Raw genomic sequence first — 21,735 nt, 5'->3', positions numbered from 1 at the left:
TATGATAAGATAAAAAGGTCAATTATTAAATCTACTTTTTAAAAAGGAACTACTTGTTTTAAATAGGATAAGTAATGAATTTTTTTGGTCTGAGTTTATCAAATGCAAATGGACTGGACGTTGTTATATATTAATGGAGTTATTGGTCTGAATCTTTCAAATGTTAATGGACTAGACATCGTCAATGTAATTCTTGACTGTATATATTGTATATGCTTATTGGATATAGTTTTTCTTGCACTAGTTATAAGCTTTTTAAAATTTTATACAACAAAAGGGGGGGGGAATGTGGTGGTATTGTGTTCCCCAAAATATCGTGTGACCCTAATAAATTTATCTGGGGTCAGGGAACAGAACAGCCACTAGATACAGAGGCTAGAAAATGGTGGCACTCACACCTTTAATTCTAGCTTTCTGGAGGCATGGATCTCTGCGAGTTCAAGGCCACACTGGAAATAGCCAGGCATGATGACTCACGCCTTTAATCCCAGGGAGTGATGGCAGAAAGCAGAAAACTATATTAGGCGTGAAGACCAGAAACTAGAAGCATTTGGCTGGTTAAGCTTTTAGGCTTTTGAGCAGCAATTCGGCTGAGATCCATTTGGATGAGGACTCAGAGGCTTCCAGTCTGAGGAAACAGGATGAGCTGAGAAACTGGCAAGGTGACGTGGCTGTGGCTTGTTCTGTGTCTCTGATCATTCAGTGTTCAACCCCATACCTGGCCCTGGGTTGGTTTTATTAATAAGACTCTTTAAGATTCATGCTACACAAACAAGAGTAACACAGCTTAAAATAATGTTCTACAAAGGACTTGTTAGCATACAGTGGACTATTATTCGGGTGTGGAAAGGAATGGAGGAGCACTGGTTCAAGCCGCTACATAGGCGAGGTGAGACACAAGGAACTGTGTACTGTGGGTGAAACATCATGAATCCAGGATGCTAAGTGAAACGGACAGACACGGGTACACTCAAGAGGACAGATTGCCGAATGATTCCACCTACAAGAGCTGTCCAACTCAGAGATGAGCTGACGCGGCAGAAAGCAGAGTAGTGGCTAAGGGGCCCCAGGGACCAGGAAAGCCTGTAGCTCTGGATTTGCTCGGGATGCTTGGAGCTCCGAGTTTAAGTCTCCGGCAGGAAAAGGGAAAAAAAAAACCCTCAGGTTTACAGCGGTGACTGGGATCCTGGGTGGGGCGTGGGGTGGGTGGTGGGTGGTGGTGGGGAAGGCAGGGACAAAGAGCTCACGCTTAATGGGTAGGCACGGTGAAAGTACCTTAGAAGCCGAGGGTTGTGAAGAAGGGCTTGGTTCTCAAAGGAACCACTGAGTTGCCCCCCCCCAGGTCTTTCCTAGAAGGCTCCTTGAGCAGCCCAAGGTGTCAAGGTGGCGACAGCGCCCCTAGCGAGGGCTGCCTGGGAGCCATGACACACGACACGTCATCAGTGGGAGCTGGAGTGGGAGCACGGAAGAGTGACCTTCGACCGTGAGGCGTCGCTAGGATACGCAGCCAGACGCAGAGGGGGCCGTTGGGATCGGCCTGGAGGCCCAGAGCCCAGCGGGCCAGCAGAGAGCAGCCAGGTGGAGCGGAACCAGCCTGTGAGGTCGCGCTCCGAGGCCAACATGCCCAGGACCAGACAGGGCAGCCGTCGAGGGTCGTCGTCGTCGTCGTCTCGCCGCTCCCGCACCTCCAGAGCCGAGCTGACCTTCTCTGTGAGCCTGGTGGAACACCATCTTCGGGAGAGCGGCCATGGCCGGCGGCTGAGCGAAACGGTGCCCATCTTGCTGACCGCCATCCTGGAGTTCCTGACCCGCAGGCTGCTGGAGCTGGCAGGCAATGAGGCCCAACGCCGAGGCGCACAGAGGCTCATCACCCCAGAGCTGCTGGACATGACTGTCTACAATAACACGATGCTCAGCGAACTGTTCCAGTTCGCCACCATCTCCCAGGTGGCCCCGGCTGGTGGCCCTCATCGTGGGCGTCGACGTCAACGCTAGCTACTACCCGCAGCCGTTGCTGCTGCTGGCTGGCTCTGGGTTGCTGACCTGCCCATCCGCCCCAGTCTCTCCGCCGCCGAGCATCAGTTCATCCCGCCCCAACTTCCCCACAGACAGCCCTGCGAGGCTGGTCAGCCTCGCCCCTTCCTTCTCCCTGTTGTGCTCTTATTAAAGCTTTAGCTCGAGAACCCCGTAGGTTTGCTTCCCTGGCTTTTCCTTTGGCACGGGGTGGGCTGGGGCTGGGGCTGGGGCTGGGGCTGGGGGTGAGGGCGGCGGTGGGGGCAGAGGGTGAGGTGGGCCTACTTGGAGGAACACAGCGGGTGGGAGTGGTGCTGGGGTGCGGGTGACCTACAGGCTGGTTTCCCTCGTTTTTCCTTTGGGCATGAGGTGGGAGTGAGTGGAAGGTAGGGGAAGAAGGTCAGGGTGGCCTAGTGCGGCAACACAGTGGTGTTCGGGGTGCAGGTGTGGAAGGCAGGCCGGGGTGGTGGGGGAACCGCCGCTTTGGAGGGAGACAGGGGGGACCTGGGTGGGGGTACCCACGATGCACCTCTTGGCCCTGAACACGCATGCAGGGCCAGCCTGGCCAGCTGCATCAGAAAGATGGCCTTCTCATAGGAGACCACAGAGCAGAGACGACCCACGTGCCAAGGCGGCCTTTTGGCTGGGGATGCAGACGTGAACAGAACAGAACAGTGGCATGTCAGGAATAGGGTCATGGAGGATTATGACTCATTATTAACCTTTATTAATCATTATTCATCAGCAAGATCTGCCAGGAGGTTTGCCTGGCACTGGATGTGATTAAGATATAACCTGTGTGCCAGTGCCTGGAATGCTCCAACGTCTATCTATGGCTTTGCCTGCCCTGGGATTGAGGTTTTGTACATGACGTCCTGTCCCTAAAGCTAAACTCTACCCTACAGACTGTTACTTGCCGAATGGTCTGACACTCTGCTTGCCCTTCCTTCAATTTTTGGCTATCCAAGTCCCACCCTCAGCATATTTGTTTGGCGACTGGTTTCCTCCCACAGGCTATCATTTGCATATAGGTATGATGGCCAGACAGAATCTGAGACATCGTTCCCGTGACCTGTGACTGGAGTTGGAAACCTCTCTGTATGCTCTGGGCAAGAATGCCATAGCTACCTTCCACTTCTTAGTTCAAACAGCTGCAGTTGCCCATTCATTTGCAATGTTTGGCCACCCCTCCCAAATTCAGCTGAGGCCATAACCTGGAGCAGCTCAGGCCTGTACCCATCAGTCTAAGCACTGACACCATCGCTTCTATCTGCCCAGTTCCCTGCAAACTCACCATACTCTGTCTTTCCCTCCCCTGACACAAAGGAAACTAACAACTTCATAGGACCATTCAAGTAGAGGAGACATAGAAAAGCAAAAACAGACAACACAAGTGGCCAATAAGTGACTCATTATTAACCTTTATTAATCATTATTCATCAGCAAGATCTGCCAGGAGGCTCCTTTGGCAATGGTTATCAATGAGGTGTAAACTAGGGAAGTCTCGTGCCCTGTCAGGACCAGTTCTGGCCTCTTGAGGCTGGTCTCTTCTGTGGAGGATGGTTAGAGTCTAGAAGCTCGGCCCCGCCCTACAATATTTGCATACGCGGAGCTCTTGTTACCCGCCCCTCATGTGTCAACAAGCGCGGCCCCCACAGAGTATTATTTACAAATGGGGCCTGTGGCCACAGGGACCCCGCCCTACTTTTCTGCCTGGCTTTCCTGGCATCTGGTGCCCTGCCTCCAGCAGCACTCTGCGTATCACCTTGGCAACGGGTGGGGGTGGGGGGGCGGGTCTGGAGAGAGCACTGGAGCGCTGAGGCGGAAGCTGAGGTGATGCGTGATCTCAGTGAAGACAAAGCGCTAGCCTTGAGGTAGCTGTGGCTGCTTCGTCAGCGCACCCCGACCGGAAGTCAGGAGGCGCGGCCGGCGGGTTAACATGGCGGCGGGCTCCGCGTCTTCCCTCGGCGGCGGTGCGTGGCCTGGCTCTGAGGCTGGGGACTTCTTGGTCCGCTATCGGCAGGTGTCCAACAAGCTCAAGAAGCGCTTCCTGCGGAAGCCGAACGTGGCCGAGGCCGGGGAGCAGTTCGCGCAGCTAGCCCGCGAACTGCGCGCCCAGGAGTGCCTGCCCTATGCCGCTTGGTGCCAGCTAGCTGTGGCGCGCTGCCAGCAGGCGCTCTTCCACGGGCCCGGGGAGACGCTGGCCCTCACGGAGGCTGCTCGACTCTTCCTGCGGCAGGAGTGCGACGCGCGCCAGCGCCTAGGCTGTCCGGCCGCCTACGGCGAGCCTCTGCAGGCGGCTGCCAGCGCCCTGGGCGCCGCTGTGCGCCTTCACCTCGAGCTGGGCCAGCCTGCCGCCGCCGCCGCCCTGTGCCTTGAGCTGGCCGCCGCTCTTCGCGCCCTGGGCCAGCCGGCCGCTGCCGCAGGTCACTTTCAGCGCGCTGCTCAGCTGCACCTGCCCCTGATGCCACTGGCCGCCCTGCAGGCGCTCGGCGACGCCGCCTCCTGCCAGCTGCTGGCGCGCGACTACACCGGCGCCCTGGCGCTCTTTACACGCATGCAACGTCTGGCACGGGAGCATGGCAGCCACCCGGTGCAGCATCCCGAGCTCCCACCCCCGCCCCCGCCGGGACCCCAGCCAAGACCCGGCTTGGCCCCGACCCTGCCCCTCCCGCTGCTGCTCCCGGACCAGGCCCCAGGCTCTGCTGCGCCCTCTCCCGGTACACTGGGTGCCTTCGCAGACATCCTTGTCAGGTGTGAGGTGTCCCGTGTGCTGCTCCTGCTGCTCCTGCAACCACCGCCCGCCAAGCTGCTGCCCGAGCACGCCCAGACCCTGGAGAAATACTCCTGGGAGGCTTTTGACGGCCACGGCCAGGATAGCAGCGGCCAGCTTCCTGAGGAGCTGTTTTTGCTATTGCAGTCCCTGGTCATGGCTGCCCATGAAAAGGACACAGAAGGCATCAAGAAGCTGCAGGTGGAGATGTGGCCGCTGCTGACTGCTGAGCAGAACCACCTCCTTCACCTCGTTCTGCAGGAAGCAGTCTCCCCCTCGGGCCAGGGGGTCTGATAAGTCACCTGAACCAAACAGCCTTTCCTCCTGGTACCAACTTGTTTTATTTTGGGGGACAGGTGGTGGAAGATGTGATCTTGTTTCTGTTTTTCTTTTTCTTTTTTCTCGTTTCTGTTGCCAATGTGGTAGTTTAGCTGTAGGTGCCTAGCTTGTTACATAAATTAGTGCCCTTCAGGTTCGTCCATACTGCCTCAAACGAGGTAACTTCATCCTTAAGGCTGAACAAGACTCCACTGTGTAACAATCTGCTTGCTTTATGCGCTGGCCAGTTGCTGGATACTGTGTTGATTCGTTTTTCTGGCTGTTCTAAGTATAGAGAAAATAAACACGGGAGGACAGATGTTCCTTTGGCAAGTTGGTTTCCTTTTGTTTTATTCCTGGTGGGGTTTGGCGTCATCAAGAAATATCTAGGAAAGATTAGAAATTTTTGTGTCTCGAATATTATGGGGATTTGCCAATTTGGTCATACCCCCTCTTGTAATATATTATTTCTTGATTTCCTTATAAATTAGCCTAGCAGTCTAGGGAATAGGAAAAGCAGCAGATGACATAAAATGTAATTGTTATAATCTCTCTGTACCTGAACATGAGGACTATGTTGGTAAGCAGACTTGGCGTGTTCTCTCATACATTCCAGATTGATGTTACCCTCTGCACACTCTGCTAGCCTGGGTTCTTCCTGACTGAGTGATCAAAACCTTTCTTCTGAGTAGCACATGTGATCTCTTGGTGATCCTGCCTTTATTGGGTCTCAGCAAGTTTCCATTATCCAGAAGTTTTGGGCAAGAGATTACTTAGTCTTTGGAATAGGTTCTCAGTTTCCAAACCAGGGCTCTGATTGCTCTCATTGTGAAACATAACACAATTGCCCCTGTGCAGTCAAGATATATCTTCCTAGCCAATACCTAGAGTTCCTTTCTGCCTTTCGGTTCAGTGTCCTGAGAAGTCAAATTCCCTAAAACTATAATTGTATTCCCTTAAATATGCTTGCCTTGGAAACCAGAGCTGTTGTAGAATATTATTTCAAGGTTTGTTACTTTTGTTTATGCTCTGGAACGTTTGTTTAATGATGCAAAGGTGTGTTTGATGAAATAAAATTCACATGCACTCAGGAGGCTGAGTCAGCAATTAGCTGACAGGAAGTGGTAGGGAGGAGCCAGGTGAAAAGGGGTTGATAAGGAGGGGCGAGGAGAAGCATGAGGGCTTTTTGGAGGACTGTGAGCAAGGAGAGGAGGTGAGCTACTTGCTATTCATTCAGTCTCTCTGAAGAGCACAATTCCACCTTAACCTTTGAATCTTGAGTTCTTTAGAGGGACAGAGGTTTAGTTAAGTTCTCTTTGTAGCTTCGCAAGAGTTGGAGCTTGAGGGAACAGATTCCCCTCCATCTACGGCCCTTGCGGCCTAACCGCTGCTGGTAGCGGTGGAGCTGCAGTTGCTGATTCAGACAGCTGTGGCTTAAAAGGCAGAAACAATTTAAACAAGGACAACATAGACCTACTAAACTATGTAACCCAATGCACTCAGCATAGGTAGCAAAGAAATGTTTCCAACTGAGTATTGGGTGAAATAGTGTCCAATTCTACTTTTTTCTGTGGTTCTTGGATCTTTGCTTTCAGAAAGATGGTATCATTTCAAACACTGGTTTAAGGCACCCAGCACATCCGGCAGGGTAGTATTCCAACTTCCCTAAGTGTTTTTCCCATGTTGTCACCCTATTTACGCCCGAGTTAGACCATTATTCTAAAAAGCCCCCTGATGATTGGCCAATAGGGTATGTGGCACAAAACCAGTGAATTCTGCATACTGCTTTACTGTTTCTTATTGCTAATAACACAATACCACAATTGGTGCTAACTGTAAAGAACAGGTTTATTATGGTTTGTGCTTCAGGTGTCAAGGTCTGCTGGTAGCTCTCTTACATTCACTGTCCCAAAATGGTATAGGATAGTGATGGCAAAAGACTGGGGAGATGCAAGAGACCTAGGCAGACTGACTTTCCTATGGGATACACTTTCAAATTAACATATGCTAAAGGTCGCAACCCCAACTAGCCATACGCTGTACCTTCTGATATCTTCATGAAACAGTGGAAGTGTGTGTAGGTAGAGTCTCCCCATCCTGTGACTGCTTCCAAATTAACACACAGAGACTTAATTGTAAATAGCTCAGGTTTATTACTAACTAGCTCTTACATTTAAAGTTAACCCATATGCCTTACTTGCACTCTGCCGTGCGGTGGTACCTTTATTAGCTTGGCACATTCATCTCCTGCGCCCTTCGTGTCTGGCTGGCGACTCCTGACTCTGCCCTTCTCTTTCCCAGAATTCTCAATTTGACTTTCCCACCTAATTTTATCCTGTTCAGCTATTGACCAGTCGGCTGGTCGTTCCTCTGCTGCTTTCTTGATCTACCAGGTTTTTAGCCCAATATCTGACTCCCATGCTTTTAGTGATAATAGAATAATTTAGGTAAATGCTTCACCTGCCCCTACCTCCTTTGAACTACACACCTGTGGTTGTTTGAATAAAAATAGCCTCCATAGCCTCACAGTCATCAGAGAGTGGCACTACTTGAGAAGAATTAGGTGGTGTGACCTTGTTGGAGGAAGTGTGTCACTGGGGGTGGGTTTTAAGGCCTCAAAAGTATCTCTCTCTTCCTGCTACCTGCAGATGTGGGTGTAGAACTCTCAGATACTTCTCCAGCACCATGTCTGCCTGTGTGCTGTCATGTTCTCACCACAATGATCATGGATACAACCTGAAACTGCAAGCAAGACCTAGGTAAATGTTTTATCTTATAAGAGTCACCATGGTCATGGTGTCTCTTCACAGGAATAGCACAGTAACTAAGACACTTTCCATTCCCACCACTCACAACGCTCTGTGACCCATTATCTCCCTTTTGCCCTTCATACCACTTGTGTTCTATACCCCTATTTTGAAGTCTTTCTCCTCCATGGTCCCTTACAAGTTTCCTGGCTCCTACTGCTACACCAGTTTAAGCAAACATATCTAAAGATTCAAAGCTAGCATCCTCACAAGAACAAACATTCAATGCTTATCTTTCTGGGTCTATGCTCCCTCATTCAGAATTATTATTTCCAGCTCCAACCACTTACATGAAAATTTCATCATTTCATTTTTCTTCATATCTGAATATTACATTGTGTAACGTACCACATTTTCATTACTCACACTCATCAGTTGATGGACATCTAGGCTATCACCTAGTTATCATGGAAAAAAAAGGCAGCAATGAACATGGATGAGCATGTTCACTGATGCTCTCCATAGATGACATGTTCATGGATCTCTGCAGAAGGATGTGCATTCCTTGGGCTATTATTCTTATTTCTGTGTTTCTGTGATGTGAGCCACAGCATATATGTGAATGTCAGAGAAGAGTCTCCGTAGAAGACTTTGCAGAGTCACTTCTTGCCTTCCACCTTTATGTGGGTTTTGGGGATTGAAGTCAGGTCCTTGTGGGGCGTTTACCCACCAACCCCACAGCTCCCCAGAGTTTTCTTGAGTGTGAGCAGCAGGAAATATTAGATAGAAGGATTTAGAGTGTGGAGATAAACAGATAGAAAATAAAGGATAGACTCGAGAGGGCCTGGAACCTTTTCCAACGGGCCCCAACTGTCTCTGCCCCAGGGTTTTTATAGAGACACCAAGGGGTGGAGCAAAAGACCTCGTCCCCCAGCACAGCCAAGTGCAGACCATTTCAGACACCTGCACTCAGGCCCATGGTCCTAATCATCCTCTATGCGGACCTGCTGGGTAAAGCCACGAGGAACCCGAAAACAGGCTCCCACAGGTCCTCCTTTCTTAATATATATAAAAATAACTAATTATTAATGGCTTACAGCAATCTCCATAGCTGTTACACCTCCAAGTATGGGAGTAGAGGATGATAAAGATGGCATTTCTCTTTTGAATTAGGTCCAAGGTGACTACAGCAGTCTTAACTGCCTCAAGCCCTTTCTAAACCAAAAACTCTTAAGGCGACTACAAACTTAAAGAATCCCTTAGCTTCATTATTACCATTAACAGGTTAACATAAATATTGCTATACATAGTCCCAATTCTCCCAATCTTACAACACAAAGCAAACTCTTAACAGAACCATTTGAATTAGCATATATGGTGCTATATATAGTTAATAATTTTCTCCATCTTACAACTTTAACTCTTAATCATTTGAATTTTCTTGCTAACAGAACATAGGAAAAACTTTGATGTATTCACATCAAACTTGAATGTTTCCTTAACTCCACAAAACCAGGGTGCATTAATATCAATAGTTTAAACATAATTTCTGCAAACATAATTCAACCTCATAACTCCTCCTTTCTTTATAATTTTTTAAACAAAGTCCCAAGGCTAGTTAGAAAACCCAAACTTTTCTGTTTAAACAGTTCCATTTGTAACACAAAACAAGTTCCAGAAAACAGTTTCTAGGTCATTACTATAAGTAAACTCAAAATTGTCCCATTGCAATGAAATCTATTGTTCAGTTCATTACGTCCTAGAATTCAAGTGATAAATTCTGGTACTAGCCTTCCAAATATGAAGAAATCCATAACCAAAATCTTTCTGTAGTTTTATCTCATTTTAAGTTCCAAAAGTTCAAACAAGAAATAAATTCTGGTATCAGGCTTTCACTTCCAAATATGAAGAGACGTTTTACAACCAAAACGTTTTGCAGTTAACAAATTCAGTTCAAACAAGCATCTCTGCAACTTTTGTTCTCACAGACAGAGACCTTTCTAGTTACAGTAGTATTCTAAACCGCTCCGTTTTTGCTGTTAGCTCAGGTTTTTCTGTGTTGCGTTGATTTTCCACAGATCTCAGCTGCAGATGCCTTGTTGTGCTGATTCTGACATCAACCATTCTTAGCGGCTTCTGGAGCTTTTGAAACCATTCAGACTGCCTGCTTTGCAGTCTGCTAGGGCACTAACGCCTGTATCTCAGGTTCTTTCACCATATACATTAAGCATAGATTCACACTTAACATTTACACTTTTTCACAAACTCACATATAACGTGCTTAAGTATAAACTCACACTCAACATTTACACATTTTTTACAAACTCACATATAACATATTAACATCTATCTATACTCTTTAAGGAAACTATAGAACTACTTTAGCAAATATATTTCTTGTTCTTATCTTCTTATTTCTTATTTAAACTTACATTTACAACTAGCATCTTTACTTCTTACAAGCTTATTACTATATGTCTTAGGACTACCTTAGATACTTCTTGCAAGCTTATATTCTTTTTTTTTTTTTTTTTTGGTTTTTCGAGACAGGGTTTCTCTGTGTAGCTTTGCGCCTTTCCTGGAGCTCACTTTGGAGACCAGGCTGGCCTTGAACTCACAGAGATCCGCCTGCCTCTGCCTCCCGAGTGCTGTGATTAAAGGCGTGCGCCGCCACCACCGCCCGGCGCAAGCTTATATTCTTAAAGGAACTCTATAGATCTATTTTACAAACTTTTATAGGGCTACCATTAGCATATATTTAACTTAGCAAACACCTAAAGATTTCTTAACACAGAGATCTAACAAGACAGAATTTCTACAAACTCACATATCTTATTTTCATCTTTTTCTACTTCTTACTCTTAATTATTATCACTATCTCTATTAGAAAGATTCTCTTAACTAGACAGGAAGTATGTACATCATTTCTAAAGTTTAGAGTTTGTAGTCAGCTTTGCTATAACACTAGGATTTAGTGAGTGTTGTCATTAGGGTTGGGATACTTGTTGCTAGGGGACTGTAACATTCTCTGGACGAAGCCACACCCCAAAGTTGCTGAGTTCTCTCAGCCATTCCTGAACCGGCAGAGATACACTGTCAGCAGTAAACGGTTTTTAACTAGAGGTTGTCCCTTCACCCAAATTCATAATAGCTCCCCTAAGTGCTTCAATTCAGACAAGCGTTTCTATTACAGCAGTGCTTTTGGTTTGTTCTACCGAAAAACGTCACTTCACACTGAGGGTGAAATTACCATATTTAGCTGCTGTAAAGCTCTTTGCCAAATACTGCACAGCTATTAGGTGATATAAAGTATTTTTCTAAAGGAGCTAGTAAAGCCAAAAGCAGCACAGCTCCGAACTCTTATTTCCCCACTATTTGCATTGAACCAGTGACAAAACCTCAGAAACACTAATCAAGCCACTTTCATTCTGGTTCCTTTATTGGAACTTCATTGGAGCTGACCTTCCTTAGTTCCACGCTCCTTACCAAATGTCACGATTCCCGATTGGGATCATCTTTTGTCTCCCACGTTGGACTATTTCACACTCCGGCATTGGCCAAAGGACACGAGAGCTGGTTCTAGAGCATACAGTTTCTCACACAGGTGTCCCCAGAGGAACACCAGAGACAAAGTCACGTGAGGCCTCTCCCGTACAGAGACTGTCTCACAGGGGCTGCGAGGGAGGACACCCACTAGTTTGTGGAGATCCCTGACAGAGTATGATTCCCAAAATCTGGACTGTACATAATTCACATCAGCCCTGTTCAGGTACTTACTGGAAGAGAGATGCAGCTGTTTGCCAGAACTCAGCACTCCACTCTAGATCTCTGCTGCTTTAGTCTCCATCGTGGATTTCCCCTCCTTATTCTTTTAAAAGCTGTATTTTACGTTTACCATGAACGTATTTTTGAGCTGACAAAAGTGTTTCAGGCCAATGTCGCCATCTTTAGCGGAAAAACTACCTTTCCCACAATGCATTTCCCTTATAACAGTCCCTTATTGCAAGCTAGCTTTTGGACTTCATTTCCCATAGATCTTTTCGTGTCCGAGAGTCAACTGGTTCTCTTTTACCAGACTTGCTTACAAATTCTTGCCCCGGAGGTTTGAACAAGCATTTTACATTTTCAGCTATGGCACCTTGGGAGGTTTCTGGTCTCTCCTCAGCTGGCTTCAGCAGGTTGTCTCTCCTTCATTTGACTCTGGCCTCCAAATCAGAACCGCACCTGCCTCTTTAGCCGGCATTGAGTCTGGCATTTCTGATAGCAACTATCCTGGGGCTTGTGTTTGCCTTAGCCAGTCAGTGAAAAACAAATATTTACAACAGCTTTTCCATAGCTCCTTCAGAGATTTTTCTCCCACTGATTTTATTCTCATTTTCCTTGTTCCTTTCCCCCCAGATGCAGAGCTTCAGATATCACAGGGTGTTCTGTTCCTCTGCTAGCTGCCTTTGGAAGTAGAGGCTTCCCCCCCCCCCCAATCTACCTCAAACTCTTAGCAGCTTTCACAGGTCATGAATTTTCTGGGGAGGAATCTGTCCCCTCTGTTTCTTCAGAGTCTTTCTCCCTGACAGTATCAAGTTTGGTCTCAGTTTACCCCGCTAATCCAGAAATAATTTCCGACACTACAGTGGCGGCTTTCCCAGCTACTGGAGTTAGGGGCTTTTTGTCTGTTTATTTTCAGGGTCTGTGTGGTTTACGTACAGACTGAAAATCTAACAAGGGAGGTTTTTGCCATCTCTAAGCTCACATTAGGACAGGTGTTTTTCCCTCAGGCCTTCACCTGGCCCAGTCCCCCAGTGTGTTTTTTTTGTCTGGGTGCTCAAGGACAGAGCTTATGCCAGAGGCAATCACCCCTTAGGGCTACACTCCCTCATCTCACTGGCAGTCAGTTGAAACAAAGCTTTTCTCAAAGAGATGCTTTCTCTGACAGAAAAGAAAGCTTTACTCCTGGATAGTTCTGTCCTGCCCTGGCTGGGCTCTTTCCACACACAGTGTTCTGACTCAGCAGCACAACTGCTTCAGACACAGTTCAGCTTTATTGTTTTCCCAGAAAGGTCCTTTCTCTGATAGGAAAGCTTTTCTCAGATTTCTTTTTGCAGCTGTGGACCTATCAATCCGGGACTTGTAGGAAAGCAGACAACTGTGCCGTTCCCACTGGCTTTAGTTTTGTTTGTTCATTGGCAATCTTCCCCTGGGTTGTAGAAGTAACCAACCGTCTTATTAAATAAGAAACACAGAACCAATGCAAAGAAGAAAGCCAAGAGATCAGAGCTAAGAGCCTTACCCACATGCTGCAGCTAGCCTCTTAAGCCAAGAGACCTCCCCAAAAGAGAGCTACTTCCTGTCTGTTTATCTTTATATAGACTTTCTGTTCTGCCTTCTCATTGGTTGTAAAACCAACCACATGACTGCCTCATCACTGTCTGTTGTACAACCCTCCAGGTCTTCTATGGTATTGAGATTAAAGGCGTGTGTCTCCAATGCTGGCTGTATCCTTGAACACACAGGGATCTACCTAGCTCTGCCTACAAAGTGCTGCGATTAAAGGCGTGCGCCACCACCGCCCAGCTTTTGCTACGGCTCCCCGGGCAACTTTATTTATTAACATACAATTAAAATCACATTTCAGTACAGTACAAATACCACCATACTGGTTCCTGCACCTTCCTGCCTCAGCACTGTGCTCCAGGAAGTTTACAACTGCAGGAACCCTAGTATCCCCGAAATGCACTCCAACTCAGAGACACTGGCCAATTGCTTCTTAGTTTTTGGTTAGAAGCAAGGATACAATGCTAACAGTTTGCATTAGGACGATTAGGAGCACTTTTTCATAGCTCAATCAGAAACAAAATCCTTGATGCTTCAGCTCGGCTGTAACTGATAAGCTTGGCTTTTTTGCTTTTCTCAGGTAGTTTCCTGCCCTTTTGTGCTCTCTATCTCTAAACTCTCCCAAGTGTTTCCCTCAGGGGACTTTGACCCACTCTCTTTTACTAGCTCGAAGAGACAGAGCTTAGAAGAGATGTTTTTAGAAATCCATCCCTGCCTCCTGTATTGCAGGGAGGATTTTTAAAGCTTGAAAGACAGAACTTGGAGTGGTTTTGCTGTCTTAAGAAGTTTGTTGTTTTCCCTTAGAGCTAATCACAGGTGGTCCCCATATTAATATCTTCAGGCAATTCTAATTTGTCCTTCTGAGAGAGTCCTGAAAGGTTTTAGTTTTTAAGTTTTTTAAGAGAGCTTTTGAGAAAGATTAAAGCTTTTTAGAGAGATTCCCCCCCCCCCCCCGCTCCCAAATTTTCCAAGAAGAGCTTTAGTTTAAGAGAAAGTTTTTTTCCCCAAGAGAGAAAGACCAACTTTTCCCAAAACTTCTGAACTTTAAACTTTGGCTTTTTACACCCCCATTTTTGCCTCAGGGAGAAAACACTTTCTGTTGCTGATTGGACTTAGCATTTCAGCTGTCCCCAGGACAAAAGATTCCATAGGAAACTTTTTCTTCCCCATAAGCTCAGAGAAGAGCTTTTTTACTATCCGTAAAGCCCAAAGAAAGATTTTTTTCCCCCAGTTTGCATTCATAGCCCCCAAAGTTAGAAAATTGAAGTTCTGTCTAGTTGCTTTTTCTACACGATCTTACATTTCTAAGTTTTTTTCTCCATTATATTACTACCCTATACCTTATGCTTATTTTTTTACAGATAGAATTGAGAAAGGGATAGAAAATAGAAAATTTTGACAGAAGACAATTTTGCGCTGCAGCATCGGACATCCTTCCAGTCCGTTTTCCTTTACTCTCGAGGATAAAACCCCTACCCCTTAATTATACATATATATATATATATATATATATATATTGTATTTTTTTCCATAACACTGGCATGCCATTCCACTGGCAGGGCTGACCCACACTTTCACCAAAAACTCTGTAATAAAACTATTATTTTTTTTATCTTTAGTCCCTATTACTTTGTCTTTAGTTCCCCCCTTTTATAGTCCCCCCCTTTTTTCTTTAGTCCCTTTTTCTTTTTTCTTTAGTCCCTGTTCATGGCGCCATTCTGTGGGGCGTTTACCCACCAACCCCACAGTTCCCTAGAGTTTTCTTGAGTGTGAGCAGCAGGAAATATTAGATAGAAAGATTTATTGTTGAGAATATTGCGGAGATAAACAGATAGAAAATAAAGAATATCCTTGAGAGGGCCTGGAACCTTTTCCAATGGGCCCTGACTGTCTCTGCCCCAGGGTATTTATAGAGACACCAAGGGGTGGAGTAAAAGACCTCCCCCCAGCACAGCCAAGTGCAGACCACCTCAGACATCTGCACTGAGGCCTGTGGTCCTAATCATCCTCTATTCGGACCTGCTGGGTAAAGCCACGAGGAACCTGAAAACAGGCTCACACTGGTCCTCAACTTTTCATAGCACGTGTTTTAATCCTGAAAAAGTAAGATATACGGTTATAGAGGAGACACTTGACATCAACCTATGGCCTCCAAAAGCATGCTCACATATATTCATGACACTCCCACACTTGTACATTCACACACAAGATCAAGATCATGAATACACACATTGATACTAAAAGAAAACATGTATTGATATTCAGTAAAATTTCATTTCTAATAGATGGATATACTCTTTCAATGTGCAGAGAGAAAGAAGAAAGGAAAGGCTGCTAGAATGGTCTGAAGATGCATGCCTCAGCGAACTACTTCTTCCAACTGTGCTCTGCCCTCGGAAGTTTCTACTACTTCACAATAGCACTACCAGTCAGGACCAGACCTTCTACCAATGGGCATTTCAGGCCTATTCTGGATCGGAATCATAAATGGAATAAAGGTAAACATATCCAGAGCCAGATGAAGCTGTACATCTTTGGTGCTCAACTCCTTCTCCAGAAGTTTCATTTACACAAATTTAAATGCTCACTCCTCCCTGATAGACAGACTTGGTGCAACTGAAATCCTAGGAACTGAGTAATTGTCTTTGTCATAGAGTTTTTGAGTAAGAGTGGAACTGTACATATGTACATAGGTGCACTAACACAATTATAGAAAGCACAGTTCAAATGTGAGAGAATACTCTCTTCATAACCGTATTTGGTGGCTAAAAATGAAACAAATAATCCAATTTCATAATTTTAACATGAAACACGTGAAAAAAATTGGGACAAAAATGCTGCTAATTTGTTTATTTTGGATAATTTAAGCTAGGAGGCCCCCGTCAGGCAGTATTTACATTTTCCACTTTGCTGTAGTCCTCCAGCTTTGAAATAAAGGTGGTGCTTAGGAGGCTCAGGTCATCTAATCATGTTCTGGAAAGAGGCCAGCCACCACACGAGAACCATGCAATCTGTTGTCCCACCAAAGGACACAAACTCAGCTGACTCACACACCATCACAGCCTTGGTGCATAGAAGAATGGCACGATTACAGGGCAGCAGGGTCGGACATCTCCCCACAGTCTATGGGCCTGTGTTTCCCATTGTCCATTAACTCCCAAAGTCAGGATACCCCTCAGACCTACACGATGTCTTCCCACTGGTTTGACATGTGACTGACAATCCTGTTTCTAGGCACGCACACTGGAAATTAGAGAGAAAGAGAGGGAGAGAAAGAGGGAGAGGGAGGTGAGGAGTCTCTGCAGGTGTCACAGCAGGCAGTGAAGTGACCCACAAAGAGGTGAGAATAAAAACTCGGTTCAGATTGACTTTGTCAACCTGGATCAAACTTTGGGGAGTGTGATGCCAGGAAGGTTTATTGCCAGTAAATTTAAATACACGATGACCAGGGGGAAAGTTTCCTGGTGTAGTACAATTGCCAGTGCGGAAGGAAGCATAGTTACATCGAAACTTAACTCAGGGTACATATAATTTCTCCCAAGAAGACTGGTTCTGGAGATAGGCTACTTGTGTTAGCTTAAGGACCTAAGGAAGGATCAGGCCTGGTCTCGGTCATACAGATAGCATAGAGGTCATTTAGACTCTTAGGTATCTCTGGTTGGGGTTGTGGAACCTTGGGAAAGGCCCTGGCTGTACAAGAAATGTAAGTGTGATTTGGGCTATTAGGAAACTCTGCTTCTGGTTGTGGGAGCTTCAGGGAGCCCCTAGCTGTACAAAGAATGCAAGGGTCATTTCGACTCTTAGTTATCCATCTCTGGTCCTAATGTTGGACCTTCGGAGAGCCCTGTCTGTACAAGGAACGTAAGGGTCACTTGGGCCATTGTGTACTTCTAGTCCTGGTTCTGGGAGCTTGGGGGAGTCCCTGTCTGTACAACGAATGCAAGGGTCATTTGAGCGATTAGGTATCTCACATCATAGATTTGGGAGAGCCCAAATCTATGGGGAGCCCCTGGCGGTACAAGGAATGTAAGGGACATTAAGACTCTTAGGTATCTCTGGTCCTGGTTATGGGAACTTGTGGAAGGCCCTGGCTGTACAAGTAAAGCAAGGGTCATTTGGACTATTAGGTATCTCTGGTCCTGGTTGAGGGAGCTTCCAGGAGCACCTGGCTATACAATGAATGTGAGGATCATTTAGATTCTTGGGTGTCTCTGATCTTGGTGTGGGAGCTTGGGAGAGCCTGATACTGTACAAAGAATGCAAGGGTCATTTGGGCTATTAGGTATCTCTGGTCGTAGTTGTTGGAATTTGGGGAGCCACTAGGGTGTAAAAGGAATGTAAGGGTCATTTAGACTCTTTGGTATCTCTGGCCCAGGTTTTGGGAGCTTGGGGGAGCCCCTGGCTGTACAAGTAATGTAAGGGTCATTTAGAGTCTTATGTATCTCTGGTCCTGGATGAGGAATTTTCTGGGAGCCCCTGGCTGTACGAGGAATGTAAGGGATATTAAGACTCTTAGGTATCTCTAATACTGGATGTGGGAGCTTGGCATAGACCCTGGCTGTACAAGGGAAATAAGGGTCTCGTGGGCTATTATGTATCTCTGGTCCTGGATGTTGGAACTTGGGGGATCCCCTGGCTATACAAGGAATGTAAGGGACATTTGGACTATTGGGTATCTCTGGTCCTGGTTGTGGGAACTTGTGGGAGTGCCTGGCTGTAGAAGGAATGTAAGGGTCCTTTAGACTCTTAGGTATGTCTGGTCCTGGCTGTGGGAGCTTAGGGGAGCTCCTAGCTATACAGAGACTGTCGTGGTCATTTAGATTCTGAGGTACTTCTGCTTCTGTTTGTGGGAGCTTGGGGAGACCCTGGCTGTACAAGGAATGTAATGGTCTTTCAGACTGGTCCCGGTTGTGTGAGCTTGGGGGAGCCCCGGGTGTTCAAAGAATGTAAGGCTCATTTAGACTCTTAGGTATATTTGGTCTTGGTGGTGGGAGCTTGGAGAACCCCTGGCAGTACAAGGATTGTAAGGGCCATTTGGGATTTTATGTATCTCTAGTCCTGTTTGTGGGAGCTTGTGGCAGTCCCTGGCAGTCCAATGAATATAAGGGTCATTTAGACACTTAGTTATCTCTGGTCCCGGTGTGGGAGCTTGGAGAAAGCCCTGGCTGTACAATTAACGTCAGGTTTTTTTTGGGGGGGGTGGGGGGTGGGAGCTATTAGGTATTTTTGGACCCAGTTGTAGGAGCTTCAGGGACCACCTCGCTGTACAATGAAGGTAAGGGTCATTTGGGTAATTGGGTATCACTGGTCCTGGTTGTGGGTGCTTGGTGGAGCCCCTGGCTATACAAGAAATGTAAAGGTCAATTGGGCTATTAAGTATCTCTATTCCTGGTTGTGGAAGCTTTGGGGAGTCCTGAGCTGTACGTGGAATGTAAGGGTCATTTAGAATCTTAGATATCTCTGGTCATTGTTACGGGATCTTAGGGGAGCCCCTGGCTGTACAAGAATGTAGGGGTCACTTAGACTCTTAGGTATCGCTGATCCTGGTGTGGGAGCTTGGGTGAGCGACTGGCTGTACAAGGAATATAAGGGTCATTTGGGTTTTTGTGTATTTCAGTTCCTGGTTGTGGGAACTTGGGGTCATTTAGACTCTTAGGTACCTCTGATCATGGTGTGGGAGCTTGGGTGAGCAACTGGCTGTACAAGGAATGTAAGGGTCATTTGGGTTATCAGGTATCTCTTGTCCTTGTAGTTTGAGCATCTGGGGACCCCGGGCTGTACAAGAAATATAAGGGTCATTCGGGCTATAAGGTCTCTCTGGTCCTGGCTGTGGGAGCTTGTGGGAGTCCCTGGCTGTACAAGGAATGTGAAGGTCATTTGGGCTATTATGTATCTCTGGTCCTGCTTGTCAGAGCTTAAGAGAGCCCCTGGCTGTACAATGAATGCAAGGGTCATTTAGACTCTTAGGTATCTCTGGTCCTGGTGTGGGAGCTTAGGGGAGCCCTGGTGTAACTGAAGGTTTTCTGTGTCCTGCCCGGTCCCAAGGTCCCGCAGTCGTGCACCTGCTCAGACCCAAGTAAACACACAGAAGCTTAATATGAATTAAAACTGCTCGGCCATTAGCTTGGGCTTACCACTGACTAGCTCTTACACTTAAACTCAGCCAATTTCTGTTCATCTATATGTCGCCACGTGTTCTGTGGCTTTACCTGTGTGCCATTACATACTGCTCCCTGGACGGTGGGCTGGCGTCTCCTCCTTTCTTCCTGTCTCTCCCCTTGAATTTCCCTCCTGCCTCTAAGCTACCTTGCCATAGGCCAAATGGCTTTATTAATCAACCAATCAGAGCAACACAAATTCACAGCCTACAGAAAGACATCCCCCCCATCACCCTGGCTGTACAAGGAATGTAAGGGTCGTTTGGGCTGTTGTGTATTCCTGGTCCAGGTTGTGGGAACTGGGGAGAGCCCCTGGCTGTACAAGGATTGTAAGGGTCATTTGGGCTATTAGGTATCTCTGGATCTGGTTGTGGGAGCTTAGGGAAGCCCCTGGCTATACAAGAAATGTCAGGCCATTTGGGCTATTAGGTATCTCTGGTCCTGGCTGTGGGAGCTTGTGGGAGCACCTGGCTGTACAAGGGATGTGAAGGTCATTTGGGCTTTTTGGTATCTCTGGTCCTGCTTGTCAGAGCTTAAGAGAGCCCCTGGCTGTACAAGGAATGTAAGGGTCATTTAGACTCTTAGGTATATCTGGTCCCGATTGTGGGAGCCCCTGGCTGTTGGGGCCCTTTAGATTATTAGCTACTTCTGGTCCTGTTTGTAGGAGTTTGATATGGTCAGGCCCAACAGAGAGTGCAGATCACCAGGCTATTAATCACCTCCAATTCCCAGCTTTCTGGATGGAAGAACAGGTTTTACATCTTTTCTATTGAAAAGACAATTCTGCATCCTTAACATTCCTGGTTTCCATGGAGATCCATGGGCACAAGGACCTGCCTGCTCCCAACAGCCTGGGATACTGTGATAGGAGTTGAGGTGTACCCAGGGAGGAAGACCCACATCTACAAAGTTTAGATGCCTCACATGAAATAATGAGAGCTGTCAGAATGTGTTCTGTATGCATCATCGGTGTGTACAAGGAACGGATAAAATATCTGAGTTCAGGCTCCTAAGAAACAAATGTATACATGGGGTTGGTGGGATGGCTCTGCAGGTAAAATGCTTGCTGAACTAGCATGAGGTCCTGAGTTCAGATTCCCTAGAAGCCTTTGAAAACCTCAGCACAGGGTTCTGTAGAGATGGCTCGATGGTTAAGAGCACTTTTTGCTCTTGCAGAAGACCCGAGTTCAAATCCCAGCACCTGTCAGGTGGCCTGAGACTGACTGATAACTCCACCTCTAGGGGGTCTGACACCCTCCACGGGCACCTGAACGAACACATTTGCACATACGTACATAGAGGCATACACACATACATATAAATAAAATAAGGGAAATAAATCCAAAAAAATAAAAATCTCAGCCCCAAAGTGAGTGTAACACCAGCACTGGAGGGTAGAGACAGGGTGGATTCCTGGAGCTCAATGGCCTGACGCTCTAGCCCAATCGATGAGCTCCATGTTCAGAGAGATACCCTGTCTCAAAATAAGGTAGATACCTGAAATATCTCTTGCTTCTACATGCCAAAGCACGTGTGGTGGCATATGTGCACCCCCTGTGGGCATAAGCGCGCATACACACAAGTGTGCACATGCATTCACACACAGGTGTGCCTACCATATGAACACATATACACATGCACCACATACCAAAAGATTTACAAACACACACACACACACACACACACACACTCTCTCTCTCTCTCTCTCTCTCTCTCTCTCTCTCTCTCTCTCTCTCTCATGTATTCTCACATGTGTGCTACACATACAAACTCATACACCTGCTCCACATACCAAAGTGTTCACACACACACACAGAGACACGCACACACTCGAATCATACAGGATTCACCACTATGGTAATGTATTTATCATTTGGTATCGATCGTCAGAATATCTCAGGTAGGAGATATTCAAAGCTGGAAATATTACTAAAGGTCCATACACCCACACATACTTTGCACAAAGCAGGGAAGTTCCCCCAGATAATTCAAAGTTTAAGAAGTAAAGTGATCCCAGAGGGGAAGCCCTCATTGACTGTACTGGAACGAATTCCACTTGTAGAAAAGGGGAGATGCTGAACGCACTCTGTTTTCAGTGCTTCTACACAACAAGACACAATGAGACAAGTGGTCAGGACTACAACTGGCCCCATGCAGAAACGTGGGTGACAACACACCTCTACATGGCATGGGACCATTTTTGTTTTAAAAGGCATGAAACGTCAGGAAGGCAGGGCAATTAAATGACTCATCCCAGCAAGTCTGAAACAATTTCATGTTTATTAAATCAAATGTTTCCAAGTAAAGATTTCCCATGGTGTGTGTGTAGGTGTGTGTGTGTGTGTGTGTGTATACAAAGGAAATCACAGGACAAGAGCTTTAACTGTACAGAAGACCT

General features: G+C 46.6%; 2 protein-coding genes across 6 annotated transcripts in view; both read left to right on the top strand.

The window, feature by feature from the left end:
* Window positions 1-1,205: 1,205 nt before the first annotated feature.
* Window positions 1,206-2,182, top strand: LOC143270761 (histone H2A-Bbd type 2/3-like). Its single transcript, XM_076561814.1, has one exon. It carries the CDS (start codon window positions 1,621-1,623, stop codon window positions 1,993-1,995), a length of 375 nt encoding a protein of 124 aa, XP_076417929.1. The 5' UTR covers window positions 1,206-1,620; the 3' UTR covers window positions 1,996-2,182.
* A 1,511-nt stretch (window positions 2,183-3,693) lies between these two features.
* The window catches only part of LOC143270914 (40-kDa huntingtin-associated protein), a 44,805-nt gene continuing 26,763 nt past the window's right edge, over window positions 3,694-21,735 (top strand). For 3 of the 5 annotated variants that reach the window (XR_013048127.1, XR_013048128.1, XR_013048126.1), the window contains exons 1-2: window positions 3,695-5,113; window positions 15,490-15,677. Coding sequence is in view for 1 of the 5 variants with exons in the window: in XM_076562251.1 (XP_076418366.1) it covers window positions 3,953-5,080 (1,128 nt within the window). In the remaining 4 variants the exon portion in view is untranslated. Of the gene's footprint in view, window positions 5,114-7,752; window positions 7,864-15,489; window positions 21,644-21,735 lie in introns of those variants that run through there. The other 2 variants (XR_013048129.1, XM_076562251.1) reach the window with 2 other exon arrangements.

Source organism: Peromyscus maniculatus, chromosome X, assembly GCF_049852395.1.
Source record: "Peromyscus maniculatus bairdii isolate BWxNUB_F1_BW_parent chromosome X, HU_Pman_BW_mat_3.1, whole genome shotgun sequence".
Classification (NCBI taxonomy): Eukaryota; Metazoa; Chordata; class Mammalia; order Rodentia; family Cricetidae; genus Peromyscus; species Peromyscus maniculatus.
This window is presented reverse-complemented; position numbering and strand designations above follow the sequence as displayed.

Bases quoted from the DNA above. Each gene is read 5' to 3' on its own strand.
- LOC143270761 (XM_076561814.1), top strand. From the start codon at position 1,621: ATGCCCAGGACCAGACAGGGCAGCCGTCGAGGGTCGTCGTCGTCGTCG.